Source organism: Tachyglossus aculeatus, chromosome 11 (genome assembly GCF_015852505.1).
Source record: "Tachyglossus aculeatus isolate mTacAcu1 chromosome 11, mTacAcu1.pri, whole genome shotgun sequence".
Classification (NCBI taxonomy): domain Eukaryota; kingdom Metazoa; phylum Chordata; class Mammalia; order Monotremata; family Tachyglossidae; genus Tachyglossus; species Tachyglossus aculeatus.
In genome coordinates this window covers 5,840,304-5,857,965 of record NC_052076.1, presented here as the reverse complement: position 1 = coordinate 5,857,965, position 17,662 = coordinate 5,840,304, and the positions used below count along the sequence as shown (strand labels likewise).

The following is a 17,662-nucleotide window of genomic DNA, read 5'->3' as shown; positions in this document are numbered from 1 at the left end:
CCTCATTTTACAGATGAGGTAACAGAGACAGATGTTCAGTGACTTGCCCAGTGTCACCACAAGCAGGCATGGGGTGGAGCCGTGATTAGAACCCAGGTCCTCTGACTCCCAGCTCCTTTCCACCAGGCCTCCCTGCTTCCCATAAATCTTTGAAGGAAGCCCTAACTAGTTGTTCACTCTCCCACAGAGGTCAGGACATGAGGCATTAGGTTTTCTTTGCAGGGAGAGAACTTGTTTAAGTTTCATAAAAAAAATTCCTCCTTACTGAAAGAATATGAACATAATGGACAGTTAACCAAGGGAGCGTCTGGAATCTGTCTTCCTGGTGATCTTTAATAATTGGATCCGCAGTCATTTGTAATAGGTAGTTCAGTGACAGGAACTTTGGAAGCTGGCAAGACCTTTGTTTTTTGTTGGGTTTTTTAAATAATAATAATAATGATGGCATTTATTAAGTGCTTACTATGTGCAAAGCACTGTTCTAAGCACTGGGGAGGTTACAAGGTGATCAGGTTGTCCCACAGGGGGCTCACAGTCTTAATCCCCATTTTACAGATGAAGTAACTGAGGCCCAGAGAAGTGAAGTGACTTACCCAAAGTCACACAGCTGACAATTGGCGGAGCCAGGATTTGAACCCATGACCTCTGACTCCAAAGCCCGGGCTCTTTTCACTGAGCCACGCTGCTTCTCAATGGTATTGAAGTGCTTACTATGTGCCAGAAAATGAACTAAGCACTGAGGACTGAGGTCGATACAAACTGATCAGGTTGGACACAGCCCCCGTCTCACATGGGGCTGCCAGTCTTAATTCCCATTTTTGCAGATGAGGCAGCTGGGGCCCCAAGAAGTGAAGTGACTTGTTCAAGGCCACCCGGCAGGCGAATGGCAGAGTCAGGATTAGAACCCAGGTCCTCTGTGTCCCAGGCCTGTGCTCTTTCCACTAGGCCATGCTGCTTCTCTGAGGTAGGTGAGTGGAGAGCCATCACTGTCCGGCTTTGGGGGACTAGGTAAAAATAATTTGGTCTTCATGTTTAGGACCTCCGGTTGTCTGTACACTGGAAAAGTGGAAAGTACCAGTGGTGGAAATGTAGAGCACATTGACTTTGTGGGGAAGGGTTGAGCCAGGAGCTCCGTAGCAAGCGGTGTCCAGTCGACTCTACCATATTTTTTTTCTTTTTATAATATTTGTTAAGCGCTTACTATATACCAGGCACTTTTCTAAGCAGCAGCGTAGGTAATGAATAATAATAATTATTATTATGGTATTTATAAAGTGCTTGCTTTGTGCCAGGCACTGTTCTAAGCACTGGGGTACGTCATGAATAGTAATAATTATTATTATGGTATTTACAAAGTGCTTGCTTTGTGCCAGCACTGTATTAAGCACTGAGGTGGATACACACAAATGGGGTGGACACAGCCCCTGTCTTGCATGGGGCTCACAGTCTTAATCCCCATTTTACAGATGAGGTAACTGAGGCCCAGAGAAGTTAAGCAACTTGCTCAAGGCCACACAGCAGACAAGTGGCAGAGCCAGGATTAGAACCCAGGTCCTTCTGAAACCCAGACCCGTGCTCTATCCACCAGGCAACGTTGCTTCTCAGGGGATTGGTAGTGCCCTTGCTGCTACTTTTCGTCTCCCACCTCCCTGTCAACAAGCCATGAGGAAGCAATGCGAGGAAGGTAACATCAGTCAAGCAGTATTGCCAAACATTTGGATCTCAGTCAGTCAATCACATCTGAGAAGCAGCGTGGCTCAGTGAAAAGAGCACGGGCTTTGGAGTCAGAGGTCATGGGTTCAAATCCCGGCTCCGCCAGGTGTCAGCTGTGTGACTTTGGGCAAGTCACTTAACTTCTCTGGGCCTCAGTGACCTCATCTGTAAAATGGAGATTAAGACTGTGAGCCCCCGTGGGACAACCTGATCACCTTGTAACCTCCCCAGTGCTTAGAACAGTGCTTTGCACATAGTAAGTGCTTAATAAATGCCATCATCATTATTACTATTATTATCTATTGAGTGCTTAGTGTGTGCAGAGCCCTGTACTAAGCACTTTGAAAGAGTAAAATATAACAGACACATTCCTTGTCCACATTGAGCTTACCACCTAGAGGGGGAGGCAGACATTAATATAAATAAATGATAGATATGCACATAAGTGCTGTGGGGCTGGGAGGGGGATGAATAAAGGGAGCAAGTCAGGGCAACACATAAAGGAGTGGGAGAAGAGAGGGAGGGAGGGCTTAGTAAAGGAAGGCCTTTTGGAGGAGATGCGCCTTCAATAAGGCTTTGAAGTCCTGGAGACAGGACGTGGGCGAGAGGTTGGTGGCAAGATAGAGGAAAGGGAAGTTTGAGGCCGATTAACCATGGAGCCCTCTTGGTGGCCAGGTCAAGTTGCTACTTAGGCCAACTTCCTGCCTCCAAGCTAGACATCTTCCTCAAAAGATGAGAATCGAGGGAGATTGGGGAATTTTCTTTGGAAAACTTTGATCGTTGGCTTTGTAGTGAGAAAGAGACTCTCATGGCCCATTGTAGCTTCAGAGAAGAAAATACCGCCACCGCCAGCTCTCGCAGGCCTGTCAAGAACGTTCATGTCCTCCTGAAATTTCTCCAGAGAGGCAATCTTTCAGTGAATATCAGAGTGCCCTTGGCACTCCACAGTTGTAGATTACTCTTTCTCACCCAGCGAAAAGCTAATGAAACTTCTACAGAATAATGCCTTGGCCAGAGGGATGGGAAAAGATGTATGAAACCCACCATGCAAGATGGCAGGTGCTAGAACTTCATGGAATTCAGTCAGCTAGACCCACACACAGGCTTGGTGAGACATGACTGGGTGTGGTGAAGTCAAAGCAGACACAGATAAGCCGGTTTTTCCACCTCCAGTCCTGCTCAAACTCCATTTCGGCTGGTAGACTTTCCTCCAAGGCTCTGGCCATTTTCGCTTCCCTCGCCTCAGGAGGACAGGATGTTTCTGGCAAAGGCTCTGTTGGAAGGCGCGGAGAGAGGGGGTCTCGGAGAAGCACTGGGAGGACTCCTTGGCGGAGGAGGACACAGGGGAGGGGGAAACCTCGGCGGGATCGTCGGAGGCATCGTGAACCTTATCAGCGAGGCAGCCGCGGCTCAGTATACTCCCGAACCTCCGCCCCCGCAGCACAGCCACCTGGCGAACGCGGATGCCAACGAGAGCGAAGAGGTTCGGCAGTTCCGGCACCTCTTTGCCCAGCTGGCCGGAGATGGCATGGAGGTGGGGGCCACCGACCTGATGAACATTCTGAACAAGGTTCTCTCCAAGCATAAAGACCTGAAGACCGACGGCTTTAGCCTCGACACGTGCCGGAGCATAGTGTCCGTCATGGACAGTGACACCACCGGCAAGCTGGGCTTTGAAGAATTCAAGTATCTGTGGAACAACATCAAAAAGTGGCAGTGCGTGTACAAGCAATATGACGTTGACCACGTGGGGACCCTGGGAAGGACCCAGCTACCCGGGGCGCTGCAGGCCGCTGGCTTCCAGCTGAACGAGCAGCTCTATCTGATGATCATCCGCAGGTATTCCGACGAAGATGGGAGCATGGATTTCAACAACTTCATCAGCTGCCTCGTGCGCCTGGATGCCATGTTCCGTGCCTTCAAGGCTCTGGACCAAGATGCCAATGGACAGGTTCGGGTGAACATTCAGGAGTGGCTGCAGCTGACCATGTACTCCTAAGGAACGGGGCCGAGGAGAAATCGGAAACCCCGCGGTTCCCCGGGAAAGACGGGGACCGCTTTGGCCTCCAGGCCGACGACGTAGGATGACCCGCAGGGACGATTGTGGTTTTCCGGGCGGGCTCTGTCGGGCCTGTGAGTTTCTGCAAGCTTAATCGGGTCTTTACTTCTTCATTAAAATGGGTTTTTGCGGCACGGTGTTTTGAGTAGTTTCTCTTTGGGCTGTGTCATGAGTTTTTCACTTCTGTGAGACTTTTTAAGTGTGCACTTTGCGATGGTCTGCCTAAGGGAAGCAGAAGAATGTGTTTGTGGGGAAGGCTTAAAAGGAGTTTGCAGCAATTTCTTGGTTTATTACATAAATGTATATAATTTATCATATATACATTTTAATAATGCTGGAGATAGTATATAGATAGTATATTATAGTTTGTGTGTAATAGTGTCAAGTATTAAAATTGTGCCATGAGAAAATCTAAAAGATCAGTTAAATATCAGATGAATTTTTCTTCTTTTTAAAAGACAGGAGAGAGGGAAGATTCGCGTCTCTTCCTCTTTTATTTCCCGTATGATCTTTCTGTCAGGTAGCCAGAACCGTCTGAAAGTGAAGAGTTTCAAGGAAGCAGTATTGGAGTATGGAGGGACACACAGTGAATAGTGAAATGGAGGCTGGTCAGAGAGTGAGCTGTATGTAAAAATCAGGAATTACATATTGAGGATTTGTCGCATCTTTTGCATTTGTCGTTCTCAGTTCTTTACCTTTGTTCACCTCAGGAGAAAAGCATCAAACAGGTGGTTTATGTTTGTTTTGATTTTTAAAAGGGTCAGAAGTGGCAAGGAATAGAATGTTCCTGGCTGTCTTAATGAATCAAAATGATCACTCTTACAAGTTCTTCATACAAAACCAGGTTTGCCTAGTTGATTATAGCACTTGTTAGGTCTTGTCCTGCCTCAGAGCAGAGAAAATATTTTTGTTCCTCTGTAGACTACAAGGAGAAAGGAGGCGGGGAAGAGCCAAACACAGTGTCAGAAACCAGCCTGGTTCTCTCCCGTGAGGATCTCGTCAGTGCCTTGGGGAGTCTGTAAAAGTTGGCTGAGGTTAGTCTGCAAGGATGTAACTCACAGCTTGCTCCTCTCCAGCTCTCGAGAGGAAGCAGGAGAAAAGGAGAATTTTTCCTCATGGAACCACTTAGCTCGTAGTGTAGCATGGAGCCTGCATTCTTTCTTCTCACACTTCAACCTGGAGGGCTGGGCGGGGAGAGAGAAAAACCGATGTGGGAAAACATGTAGCTGTTCTTTGGCGGCATTCCTGGCTTCATTTCCTCTAGGGGATGGGGAGGTGTGCCCCAAATCTGCTTTGGAAGCTCCCTTATTCTGCATGGACAAGGCCAGGCCATCTGCAGGACAGCTCGAATCGGTCTCCTTAGGAAGCTGCTTTAACGGCTTTCAGAACTATAACTTTCTGCTCTAGTGGGCTGTTCTAGAGAAATGACGTGGCTTAGCGGATAGAGGCCAGGCCTGGAGGTCAGAAGGACCTGAGTTCTAATCCCTGCTCTGCCACAGGTCAGCACTGTGACCATAGGCAAGTCACTTGACTTCTGTGGGCCTCAGTTTCCTCATCTGTAAAATGGGGATTAAGAGTGTGAGCCCCTTGTGGGACAGGGACTGTGTCCAACCTGATTAACTTGTATCTACCAACTTGTATCTACCCCAGTGCTTAGAACAGTTCTTGGCTCATATTAAGCACTTAACAAGTATGGTAATTGTTAAAATTATTATTACCTTCCCTTTACTTTTGAAGGACATTTATTTGCGGGATCACTTTATATTTTTCAAGGAAAATGAAGGGATTTTTTTCCATCACCAAGGGTTATCTCAGTCTAAATCCTGAGAGAATATAGGCACAAGTGTCCACAGAATGGGCAGAGTTTTCTATTGTTTGTCACACCAGCAGTGCTTCTGCTGTGCCACCTTGGCAGAATACCTTGATGAGATGTGGCAATTAGCAAGGGGCCGGTCAGAGCCTTCCAGGTTGGCCTTTCCGGTGAGCTCATTGTGGGCAAGGAATGTGTCTGTTTAATTGTTATATTGTATTTTCCCAAGCCCTTAATACAGTGTTCTGCACGCAATAACTCAATAAATATGATTGATTAATTGATTGATTGAATGGGAGTCAAGACAGTGGAGGTGACAGCCCCTTCCTTCCATATGAGGCACCGGACCTCCCTCAGAAAGGCATGCGATCTGCTGGGAAGGGGTTAAAATAACCAGGGGATGGGTAGGCTCATTCTAGGATTTTACTCAAGGGACGCCACCCCAGCCTCGACTATATTAGGATGATGATAGGTGGTGTCTCAAAGCTGTAAATGAACAGGAAGTTGTACATCTGTCTAAAATGACAGCAGGGTTCCATTTACCTAACTGAGTGGTTGGCCTTGTTCCAGGATTGAATTACGTGTGCGCTAGCTAGGAAGGGAGTCAGTTGGGGTGCAGTTAAGGGTCGTGAATCACAGGACCCTGACATCTTGGGTTTGAAGACAGTTTTGCATTGCCGGGACGGAGGAGACTCCTGAGTCCTTCTATCTCTGGAAGTAATAATAATAATAATAAGGGAATTTGTTAAGCACTTACTATGTTCCAGGCACCGTACTAAGCTCTGACAGGGATACAAGCAATTTGAGTTGGACACAGTCCTTGTCCCACATGGGGCTCACAGTCTCAATCCTCCTATTACAGATGAGGTAACTGAGGCTCAGAGAAGTGAAGTGACTTGCCTAAGGTCACACAGCAGACAAGTGGTGGAGGTGGGATTAGAACCCATGACCATGACTCCTAGGCCTGGGCTCTATTCACTACACCTAAGGACCACTTCCCTCCCCAGTACACATCCCCTCTTCTCCCATGACCCATGTGTGATCCAGCTCTCTCTAGGCATTTCCAGAACTTCTCTTTTCATGTTAGAGAGTCAGATTCCATGTGAGATGGGTAAATGGAATCATTTATCATAAGCCCGTGTGGGAGGGGGGAAAGTCAGCGACACAATCGGAGGACCCTATACAGAGAAAGTCACCAATGTTTCCCACTAGAGTTTACCCCCTTTCTGCTTAATCTCCTATGGAAAAGTCATTTAGGAGTTGAGAGATCAGAAGTGAGGGGAGCTGTTAGTAAAAGTTAAGCTCTACCTTGGCTTAGTGGTTTGCTTGCCCTTCAGGCCTACCGGCTCTGTAATAATAATAATAATAATAATAATGATGATGATGATGGCATTTATTAAGCGCTTACTATGTACAAAGCACTGTTCTAAGCACTGGGGAGGTTACAAGGTGATCAGATTGTCCCACGGGGGGCTCACAGTCTTCATCCCCATTTTACAGATGAGGTAACTGAGGCACAGAGAAGTTAAGTGACTTGCCTAAAGTCACACAGCTGGCAACTGGTGGAGCCGGGATTTGAACCCCTGACCTCTGACTCCAAAGCCCATGCTCTTTCCACTGAGCCACGCGGGCTTCTCTATGATGGGAGGGTCCTTATCTAGTCCCCCCCTTCCTTGTACAGTGCTCTGCACACAGTAAGCGCTCAATAAATACGATTGATTGATTGATTGTAATTGTGTATTTAAGTGCTTTACTATGCCAAGCGCCATACTAAGCACTGGGATAGATGCAAGATAATCATGTGAGCATATGGGGCTCACAACCTAAGTAGGAGGGAGAACAGGTACTGCATCCCCATTTTGCAGATGAGGGAACTCTGGCACAGAGCATGAACTTGCCCATGGTCATGCAATGGATAAGCAGCGGAGCCAGGATTAGAACCCATGTCCTTCTGACTTTCAGGCCCTGACTCTTTCCATTAGGTCATGCTGCTTCCCTTGTGATCCCTGTGGTGCCCGAACAGCAACTCTGGCTCCAGGGTCTTTACCTTGTAGGAAGCCTCGGCAGAGCCCTTCCCTGGATACCCCTGAAGAAAGTCCTTAGCCCTGGCCCACGTCTTGGAATGGGGAGTAGTAATAATGATGGTGTTATTTGTTAAGCACTGACTATGTGCCAAGCACTGTTCTAAGTGGTGGGGTAGATACAAGGTAATCAGGTTGCCCCAGGTGGGGCTCACAGTCTTAATCCCCATTTTCCAGATGAGGTAACTGAGGCCAAAGAAGTGAAGTGACTTGCCCAAAGTCACCCAGCTGACAAGTGGTGGTGCTTGGATTAGAACCCGTGACCTCCAACTCCCAAGCCCATGCTCTTTCCATTAAGCCATGCTGCTTCTCCCTCTACCCCTAATAGAGCAGGTGGAGAGGGTGCAAGGATTGGGTCTGCTACAGTTCACAGTAATTTCTCCAATTCCTGGCTCACTCAGCTGTACCCTGTGGGCACTGGAGAAATCCTGGGTAGATTGATTGCCAAGCTTTGACTGGTAGTTTTTCAAATACCATACGCATTTCATTGATCGTATTTCAGGGTGAGCCTAGGAATTCATCATGGAGGTATGCTGTCAAAGCAAATTGGGATTTATGTAGCTGTCATTCCCTAAGTGCCCAAAGTGATAGATAGATTTGAAAAAAAAAGTTAAAAATTAAATCCTCAGTCAATTGTATTGATTGAGTGCTTACTGTATGCAGAGCACTGTACTAAGTGCTTGGGAAAGCACAATATGACAGTGAACAGACACATTCCCTGACCACAATGAGCTTACAGTCTAGAGGGGGAGTCAGACATTAATTAATTCATTCATTCATTCAATCATATTGAGTGCTTACTGTGTGCAGAGCACTGTACCAAGTGCTTGGAAAGTATAAGTTGGCAACATATACAGTGGTCCCTACCCAACATTGGGCTCACAGTCTAGAAAGGGGAGGCAGACAGCAAAACGAAACATGTGGACAGGTGTCAGGTTGTCAGAACAAATAGAATTAAAGCTAAAAATGCACATCATTAACGAAATAAATAGAATAGTAAATATGTACAATTAATGTAAATAAATGTTTTATGGATGAGCACATAAATGCTCTGAGTCTAGGGGAGGGGGTGAATAAAGGGAGCAAGTCAAGACTAAACAGAAGGGAGTGGGAGAAGAGGAAATGAGGGGCGCATCAGGGAAGACCTCTAGGAGGAGGTATTCTTTTAATAAGGGTTTGAAGGTTGGGAGAGTGATCATCTGTTGGATATGAAGAGGGAGAGTGATCATCTGTCGGATATGAAGAGGGAGAGCATTCCGGGCCAGGAGCAGGATGTGGGTGAGAAGTCAGGGGCGAGATAGATGAAATCGAGGTAAGTGAGAAGATTGGCATTAGAGTGAAGTGTGCGGGCTGGGTTGTAACAGGAGGGGACAAGGTGATTTAAAGCCAACTGTGAGGAATTTCTGTTGGGTGTGTATCATCCCCATGCAAAAGTAGTGATTGATTGATAGTAGGTTTCCAGGCCATTTCCAAGGGTTGCTTCCAGTAAAAGCTTCTAGTTACCTGAAGGAGTTGCATGGGGGTCCTAAGAGCCGGGTTGAATCAGACCGCATCAGGACCTGTATCCTGGGTCACGAGATACAACAGGGAAACTCCCGTTAACAGAACGGGAAGGCCAGGCCCCTAGGTTGGAGTGTTGTGTCTCTACTCTTGCCCCAGGTCTCCTCTCCAAGTTGCCTGAAGGAGAGAGACCCAGAGTAAAGATGTAGAAAGCCTATTGAACACTGGCAGTGTGCAGAGCGCTATGCTAACGCTTGGGAGAGTCCAGTAGACCCTCATCCCTAACCTCAAGGAGGTTTCAGTCAGGAGGAGGAGACAGAAATTAAAATAAATTACGGACGGGGGAAATGGAAGACTATAGGGCTATGTACATGAGTGCTATGGGGTTGGACATAGAGTGAATTCCAGGTGCTTAAGGGGTACAGATCTGAGTGCTTAGGTGATGCAAGAGGGAAGGTAAATGGGGGAAATCTATCTATCTACATATCTATTCTATTTATTTATTTCATTTTGTTAATATGTTTGGTTTTGTTCTCGGTCTCCCCCGTTTAGACTGTGAGCCCACTGTTGGGTAGGGACTGTCTCTATATGTTGCCAACTTGTACTTCCCAAGCGCTTAGTACAGTGCTTTGCACACAGTAAGCTCTCAATAAATACGATTGATTGATTGACTGATTGAAATAAGAACTTAGGGAAGGTCTCTTGGAGGAAATGTGATTTGAAAGTGGGGAGAGTGGCGATCTGTCAGATATGGAGACGGGGCTCCATTACTATCAATCAGTCATATTTACTGAGTGCATACTGTGTTCAGGGCACTGTACTAAGCGCTTGGGTGAGGACAACACAACAATATAACAGACACACTCCCTGTCCACAACGAACTTGCAGTCTAAAGGGAGAGACAGACAATATAAATAAATTGTGGTTATGTACATAAGTGCTGTGGGTTTGGGGAGGGAGGGTTGAATAAAGGGAGCAAGTCAGGGTGGTGTAGAAGGGAGTGGGAAAAGAGGAAATGAGGGCTTAGTCAGGGAAGGCCTCTTGGAGGAGATGTCAACCCCTACAATGGGACCGGCACCAAGCCAGCCAGGTTTGGACAACTTCTGACGGCTTCCAATCGACTGCTGCCAGGTTTCTGCTGCAGGCTGGACGTTCATCCGGACGAAGGGGGTCAAATGCCTATTAAATATCTTTTCTCTTTTGACGTTCCAAGCCTCTTTGGGATTAAAAACAAAACAGGAGAAAACAGTGAAATCTGCACTTAGCTTTCCACCACGGACCCCTGCAACCCTCAATCAATCAGTCATAGAAAAACAGCGTGGCTCAGTGGAAAGAGCATGGGCTTTGGAGTCAGAGGTCATGGATTCAAATTCCGACTCCACCAACTGTCAGCTGTGTGACTTTGGGCAAGTCACTTCACTTCTCTGTGCCTGGTACCTCATCTGTAAAATGGGGATTAAGACTGTGAGCCCCCCATGGGACAACCTGATCACCTTGTAACCTCCCCAGCGCTTAGAACAGTGCTTTGCACATAGTAAGGGCTTAATAAATGCCATCATTATTATTATTATTTATTGAGAGCTTTCTGTGTTCAGAGCACCGTACTAAGCACTTGAGAGGGTACAATATAACAGTTGCTAGACACATTCCGTGCCCACAAGGAGCTTCCAGTCAGGAGGGGGAGACAGACATTAGGATAAGTACATAAATTACAACTATGGACATAAGTGATGTGGGATTAAAGGAGGAGTGGATAATGGGAGCAAATCCAAGTGCAAGGGCGATGCAGAAGGGAGTGGGAGAAGAGGAAATGAGAGCCTAGGGGAGGTTTCCTTGCATACCAAAACTGTTCGCTGTTGGGAGATTCCATGGAGTACCATGTGTATAGCTGTAAAAATGCAGGCCCAGCCACAACAGAACTCCAAAGGAATAAGAGCCTGAATGGGCTATGCCCTGAATTTTGCTATTTCCTGGCTTCAGGTTTTTGCCATTGGACCATCCTTCCTGCCCCTGCACTCCCCAACACAAATATGCACCAAGACAGGACCCCAGAGACTGCCTGGCACAAAGCAATTCTGTCGCTCACTGATTTTTGGACTGTTCCTGTAAACAAAGAACAGGAAAGTCACTCAACACAGAAGGAATCTGTCTGATTTCCCGTATTTGCAAGAAAAAGACATAAACTTCTAGCTGATTGCTTTCTTCCTCCAGGATTGGGAACAGAAAGGTTGTTTGCTGTTCTAACACAATGTAAACCCTCTTCGTCCACAATAACCCAAGTGCATGAAGTCATTGTTAATCTGCATGGCCTAGCTCAATCTCTTTGGTCACACAAAACGCCGCGAGCAACGATTCAACTATTCAATCTAATCATTGATTTTTGCCTCTTCCACAGAATAATGATGGCACCATAGACTTCAGGGAGTATGTAATCGGTCTAGCCGTCCTTTGTAACCCTGCCAACACTGAAGAAATTATACAGGTGGCATTTAAGGTACAGTAAGATTTGCTAGCCTCACAAATTAGTTTTGACCGTCCATTTGTTATTTTGAAATCCATCAACCTGCTTCGTGAGTTTGTAGATCCATTGCGACAAGTAATGAAGGAATAATGCCATTAGCTTTGTTGACATTTAGAAGGGAGAACTTGCAGGTGTCAGTTTTGTCAGGCAGCTCTTTGATGGCAACACAGCGACAGTCACAACCCAAGAGCAAGTAAAATTCATAGGGAAAACTACTTCACTGTCCAGCTGCCAGTTGCCCCCTCATCTGGAGAATCCAAAATATGATTTATGAATGAACATGTAGAGTGATGTGGGTTTTGGGGGTAGTAGGTGGAGCAGTGAGGTATCCTTGACAGGCAACCACCTAAGAGCAAGGAAGACGCAGTGACGCATGGGTGCAGCGTGGCTCAGTGGAAAGAGCTCGGGCTTTGGAGTCAGAGGTCATGGGTTCAAATCCCAGCTCTGCCAATTGTCAGCTCTGTGACTTTGGGCAAGTCACTTAACTTCTCTGGGCCTCAGTTACCTCATCTGGAAAATAGGGATGAAGACTGTGAGCCCCAAATGGGACAACCTGATCACCTTGTAACCTCCCCAGCGCTTAGAACAGTGCTTTGCACATAGTAAGCGCTTAATAAATGCCATTATTATTATTATTGTTATCATTGGTGGTATTCAAGTTGGTTTGAGGGAGCCATGGATTCCCAGCCTCAAGATTGCAGGGATCCATGGTTTATATATATATATTCATTCATTCAATCATATTTATTGAGCACTTACTGTGTGCAGAGCACTGTACTAAGCGCTTGGGAAGTACAAACACACACTCTCTACACACAAAAAATATCTCACTCACAAAATATCTCTCTCTCTCTCCCTCTCTCTTTCTCTCTCTCTCTGTCTCTCTCATGGATCCCAGCCTCAGGTTCGCAGGGGTCAGTGGCTTACACACACAGATTCAGTGCTTGCCAAGCAGTTTCAGCCAAGAGCCATGGTTGAGTAAGCAGACCTGAAAGAAAATCCTCCTTCCCTGAGGATGAGATCAGGAAAAGTCATCTTTTCCAAACTGATGATGTACAGGTCATCAGAAGGAATACACTCTCTCCCATAGGGATTCATCACATCTTGGCGCTCCTGGACTGGCTAAGTCTAAACACTTCAGCAGAGTTGGGGCTTTCTTTGGACGTTGGAGAGAGTGGATTTCGATTCCATTTTTCTCATCATAGCGTAGGGTTACTCTAACCCCAGTTAGAGTATTTGTCTACCTGTCTGGGGAATTACAATCAGCTCTTTAACTCTTATACTCTTCTTGTTTGAAAAATGTCTCTATTTCCTTGAATAGAAGGGAGCATTTCTAAGCATCTCTAAAATGGCTCAATTTAACTTAGGGGAAAGAACACCATCCTGGGAGACAGCAAATATTAGTTCTAGTCTTGGCTCTGCCACTTGAGGGTTGTGTGACCTTAGGCAAGTCACTTAACTTCCCCGTGCCTCAGTTTCCTCATCTGTAAAATGGGGAACTCAATAGACCTGGGTTTTTTTTTTTTTGTTTTTCTGGGGTTAGGGGGGGTTATGATATTTGTTAAGCACTTACTAATGTGTCAAACACTGTTTTAAGCACTGGGGTAAGTACACTTTAATTAAGTTGGACACGGTTCCCTGTCCCACATAGGGCTCACAGAGTAAATAGGAGGGAGAACAGGAGAAGTAAGGCACAGACAAGCTAAGTAACTTGCCAAAGATCACACAGCAAACATTTGACAGAACCAGGACAAGAACCCAGATCCTCTGACTCCCAGGGCCATGCTCTTTCCACTAAGCCATGCTGCGTCTCCCTATTCTCCCTCCTCCTTAGACTGTGAGCCCTGAGTGGGCCAGGGACAATCTCTGACCTGATCATACAGTGCATAATTGTGGTGTTTATTATGTACTTACTATGTGCCAAGCGCTGGTCTAAGCGCTGGGGTAGATACAAGTTTGTCAGATTATTCATGGCCCCTGTCCCACATGTGGCTCACAGTCTTAATCCCCGTTTTACGGATGGGGTAACCGAAGCACAGAGAAGTTAAGTGACTTGCCCAGGGTCACACAGCAGACAAGTGGCAGAGCTGAAAGTAGAACCCAGATCCTTCTGACATAGTGAGCACTTAACAAGCACCACAGTGGTCCCTGGAGGTTGCTCTCTGAGACTGACACCCCCCGACTTCCCTCTTCAGCTTTTTGATGTGGACGAGGACGGCTACATCACAGAGGATGAGTTCACATCGATCCTGCGGTCTTCCCTTGGCGTGCCAGACCTGGATGTCTGCAGCCTCTTCCAAGAAATAGCCAAAGGGGACTCAGAGCACGTCTCCTACGGTGAGTGGGCCTGGAGGGACCCCAAAGAGATCGTCCCCGGGAGGTTCGGCCCCACAGCCAAACCCAGAGTTGTTCAAATCATCACTGTGGGCAGGGAATATGCCTGTTCATTGTTATATTGTATTCTCCCAAGCACTTAGTACAGTGCTTTGCACACAGTGAGTACTCACTAAATAAGAATGAATAAATGAATGGTGGGTTGGGGTACTACCCCGACCCTCAGCCTCTGTTTGATTGGTGGGACGCTAAGGATCCCCAGAGCAGAGGGGTGAGCACGTTGCTAGCCCCACCTCTACTTAAGCGTGGAGATTTGTTCCAATGCCCTTGGCCACAAACTTCCTGGAAAGAATTGTCTGATAAAGTCTGGGAGAGCCACGACTATTTGGGCCTCGCTGCCACTTTTGGGTGGCAAAACTGGGAGGCTTCACCCTCCCACTCCCTTTCACGTCACCCTGACTTGCTCCTTTTATTTATCCTCCCTCCCAGCCCCACAGCTCTTATGTCCATATCTACATAATATGTCCATATTCATTCATTCAATCATATTCATTGAGAATTTACTGTGTGCAAAGCGCTTGGTACACTATAACAACAGTCACATTCCTGCCCACACAAGCTTACAATCTAGAGGAGGAGACAGACAATTAATATAAACAAATAGACAAATAAGTAAATAAAAAAATAGCATATATACATATGAGCTGTGGGGATGGGAAGGAGGGCGAATGAAGGAGCAAGTAAGAGCAGCGCAGAAGGGAGTGGGAGAAGAGAGGAGAAGGGCTTAGGGCTTAATATATCCTTTATCCATAATCTGTTTTAATGTCTGTCTCCCACTCTAGACTGTAAGCTCATTGTGGGCAGGGAATGTGTAGTTTATATCGCCTACATTGTATTCTCCCAAGTGCTTAGTACAGTGCTCTGCACACAGTAACTGTTTACTAAATATGATTGATTGACTGCAGAGGGGGTGGGGTGGGGTGGGGAGGCGGGGGGACACCAGTCTGTTTCATGAGAGTCATTCAGTGGTATTTATTGAGTGCTTACTCTGTGCAGATCACTGCACTAAGCTCTTAGGAAAGAACATACAATATAGTAGAAGTGCTAAACGTGATCCCTGCCCAGAAGGAGCTTACAGTCTACAGCGGGGAGACAGACAATAAAATAGATTACAGATAAAGGATGTAGTAAAGGGCTAGAGGCCCATTTTAGGGGGGGAACAGGTGGAAAAGCCATGTGGAAAATCCAACGCGCACCATCTGCATTCATGGAATGCGATCGGTTCATCCAGCAGGAAAAGCCCAGGGTTCTGAGAGCCTTTTTCTTGTTAAAGTTGTTTCTCGGAGATTCTTCCCACAGACCAATGAAAGATTGCCAAGAAACAACTTTTAGCTCTGCTGCAGAAGTCACACAAACCCCATATCCCCATCTGCCAAGCACTTAGTTCCCTCACCTTCCAGCCCCACAGCACTTGCGTGCATATCTTTATGCTTGTGGAAGGCAGTAATAATAACTAATAACTGTGGCGTTTGCTAAGCATTTACTATGTACCAAGGACCATACTAAATGTTGGGGTAGAAACAAGAATCCTGGAGTCAGGCACGGTCCCTGTTTCACAGGTGGGGAGCAGGAATTTTGTCTGCTTACTCTGTCATATTCTCCCAAGCGATTAGTACAGTGCTCTGCACCAAGTAATCATTCACTAAATCTGATTGACTGAGCTCCTATCCCCCAACTTCAGTGCCACTCAGAAGTGGCAGCGAGGCCCAAATAGTCGTGGCTCTCCCAGACTTTATCATACAATTCCTTCCAGGAAGTTTGTGGCCAAGGGCATTGGAAGAAATCTCCATGTTTAAGTAGAGGTGGGGCTAGCTCACCCCTCTGCTTCTGGGGATCCTTAGCATCCCACCAGTCAAATAGAGGCTGACAGCGGCGGGCTGGGCCATGCCCATCTGCTGAGCTTGGAAGCCCGGCTTGGCAGAGTGTGGATGGCAGAGTGTGAACACTCAAACACGAATGCTTAATAGAGCCAGACTTCCATCCCCTCTGCCACGAGTCTCAGTCTGGATGTGAAAGGGGTGGTCGGTTATTTCCCATCAGGGAACTTTGTGATGTGATTATTATGCACCAGAGTCTGGGAGCTTAACATCTGTCATAGAAAGCAGGGCTCACGCCATCTCAGTCCTTCTCAAGAGTCTCTAATGGGTAGGAAATTCACTTTGGAGGCTGGAGCCCCGCCTGGTTGGGGGCGGTGGGCCCTGCGGCATTTTGAGCTGGACTTTTCAGACTTTACTCATCCCAGGTCTGTGTCCAGGCCTGAGAGTTTCCAGTCAGGGCCGAAAGTGGTGACCAGATCTGCCACTCGCCTCTTGTGTGATCTTAGAAGCGAGTCACTTCTTTGGGCCCCCGTTTCCTCATCCGTAAAATGAGGATTCAAAGCCTCTCCTCCCTCCTACTTAGAGTGCGAGCCCCATGTCAGACAGGGACTGTGTCTGACCTGATGATCTTGTATCTACCTCAGCATGATGCTTGGCATCTGGTAAACGCTTAACAAATGCCACAGTTTTCATTGCTATTATTATTGATGACTCTTGGAATTCATTCATTCATTCGATCGTATTTATTGAGCGCTTGCTATGTGCAGAGCACTGTACTAAGTGCTCGAAAAGTACAATTCGGCAGCAGAGACGATCCCTTCCCAACCACAGGCTCACACTCTAGAAGTGGGGAGACAAGCCCATCCACTTTCAATCCTCATCCCCCTAAAATTGCCACACTCAAAATGAAATTATACTTCTGTTGAGTTTCGGTCCCCGTGTCAGACAGCAAAGTCACCAAGCAGCAACCCGCAGTCCTAGAAATCGGATCCGTTATCGTCTCCCTGTGGGGTATTCATCTTGAGCTTAGTAAAACTTGGAAGGTGTTTTGTTTTCTGTTTTTCTTCTTCTAGAGGAGTTTAAGAGTTTTGCCTTACAACATCCAGAATACGCCAAGTTGTTCACAGCGTACCTCGAGCTCCAGGCGTGCCATGTGTTTTCAATGCCCAAAGACGTTGAAGAAACCTTCCCAGTGGCAACTAATCAAGTGAGCCCTGAAAATACCGAAGACTCTGCCACGGGCAAAAAGGACGCCTGAAAGCAATTGCTTCCACTGGGACAAAATTCAGCTTTCATTTAAGCAACGTAGGCATTTATCGGTAGTAGTAAAAGTGTGCTTGCAGAGACCTGAGGAAACTTCAGATTTAACACGCTTTGCTTGGGTAAGGAGGGCTCGGCCTGACTCTCCAGGCCTCGGAGCAGAGAGGCGGAAGCCCATAAGGGATCTCGCTGGAGAAACGATACGTCATAGTAGAAGCAGCATGGCTTAGTGGAAAGAGCACAGGCTTGGGAGTCAGAGGTCATGGATTCTAATTCTGGCCCTGCCACTTATCAGCTGTGTGACTTTGGGCAAGTCACTTAACTTCTCCGTGCCTCAGTTACCTCATCTGTAAAATGGGGGTTAAGACTGTGAGCCCCTCGTGGGACAACCTGATTACCTTGTATCTACCCCAGCACTTAGAACAGTCCTTGGCACATAGTAAGCGCTTAACAAATGCCATCATCGTCATCTGGGTATCCAAACGATGGTAGTGTCAGGGCCAAGGC

At 46.8% G+C, this 17,662-nt stretch overlaps 2 protein-coding genes across 2 annotated transcripts in view; both read left to right on the top strand.

Annotated features, from left to right (window-relative positions):
* Positions 1 to 17,436, top strand: part of LPCAT2 (lysophosphatidylcholine acyltransferase 2) — a 75,455-nt gene extending 58,019 nt beyond the window's left edge. The window contains exons 15-17 of the mRNA XM_038754221.1: positions 11,559 to 11,657; positions 13,880 to 14,021; positions 16,969 to 17,436. Of these exons, the coding sequence (XP_038610149.1) occupies positions 11,559 to 11,657; positions 13,880 to 14,021; positions 16,969 to 17,153 (426 nt within the window). The 3' untranslated portion in view covers positions 17,154 to 17,436. The remainder of the gene's footprint in view (positions 1 to 11,558; positions 11,658 to 13,879; positions 14,022 to 16,968) is intronic.
* CAPNS2 (calpain small subunit 2) lies at positions 2,969 to 3,787 on the top strand. Its single transcript, XM_038753636.1, has one exon. It carries the CDS (start codon positions 2,969 to 2,971, stop codon positions 3,710 to 3,712), a length of 744 nt encoding a protein of 247 aa, XP_038609564.1. The 3' UTR covers positions 3,713 to 3,787.
* Positions 17,437 to 17,662: the final 226 nt, after the last annotated feature.

Bases quoted from the DNA above. Each gene is read 5' to 3' on its own strand.
- CAPNS2 (XM_038753636.1), top strand. From the start codon at position 2,969: ATGTTTCTGGCAAAGGCTCTGTTGGAAGGCGCGGAGAGAGGGGGTCTC.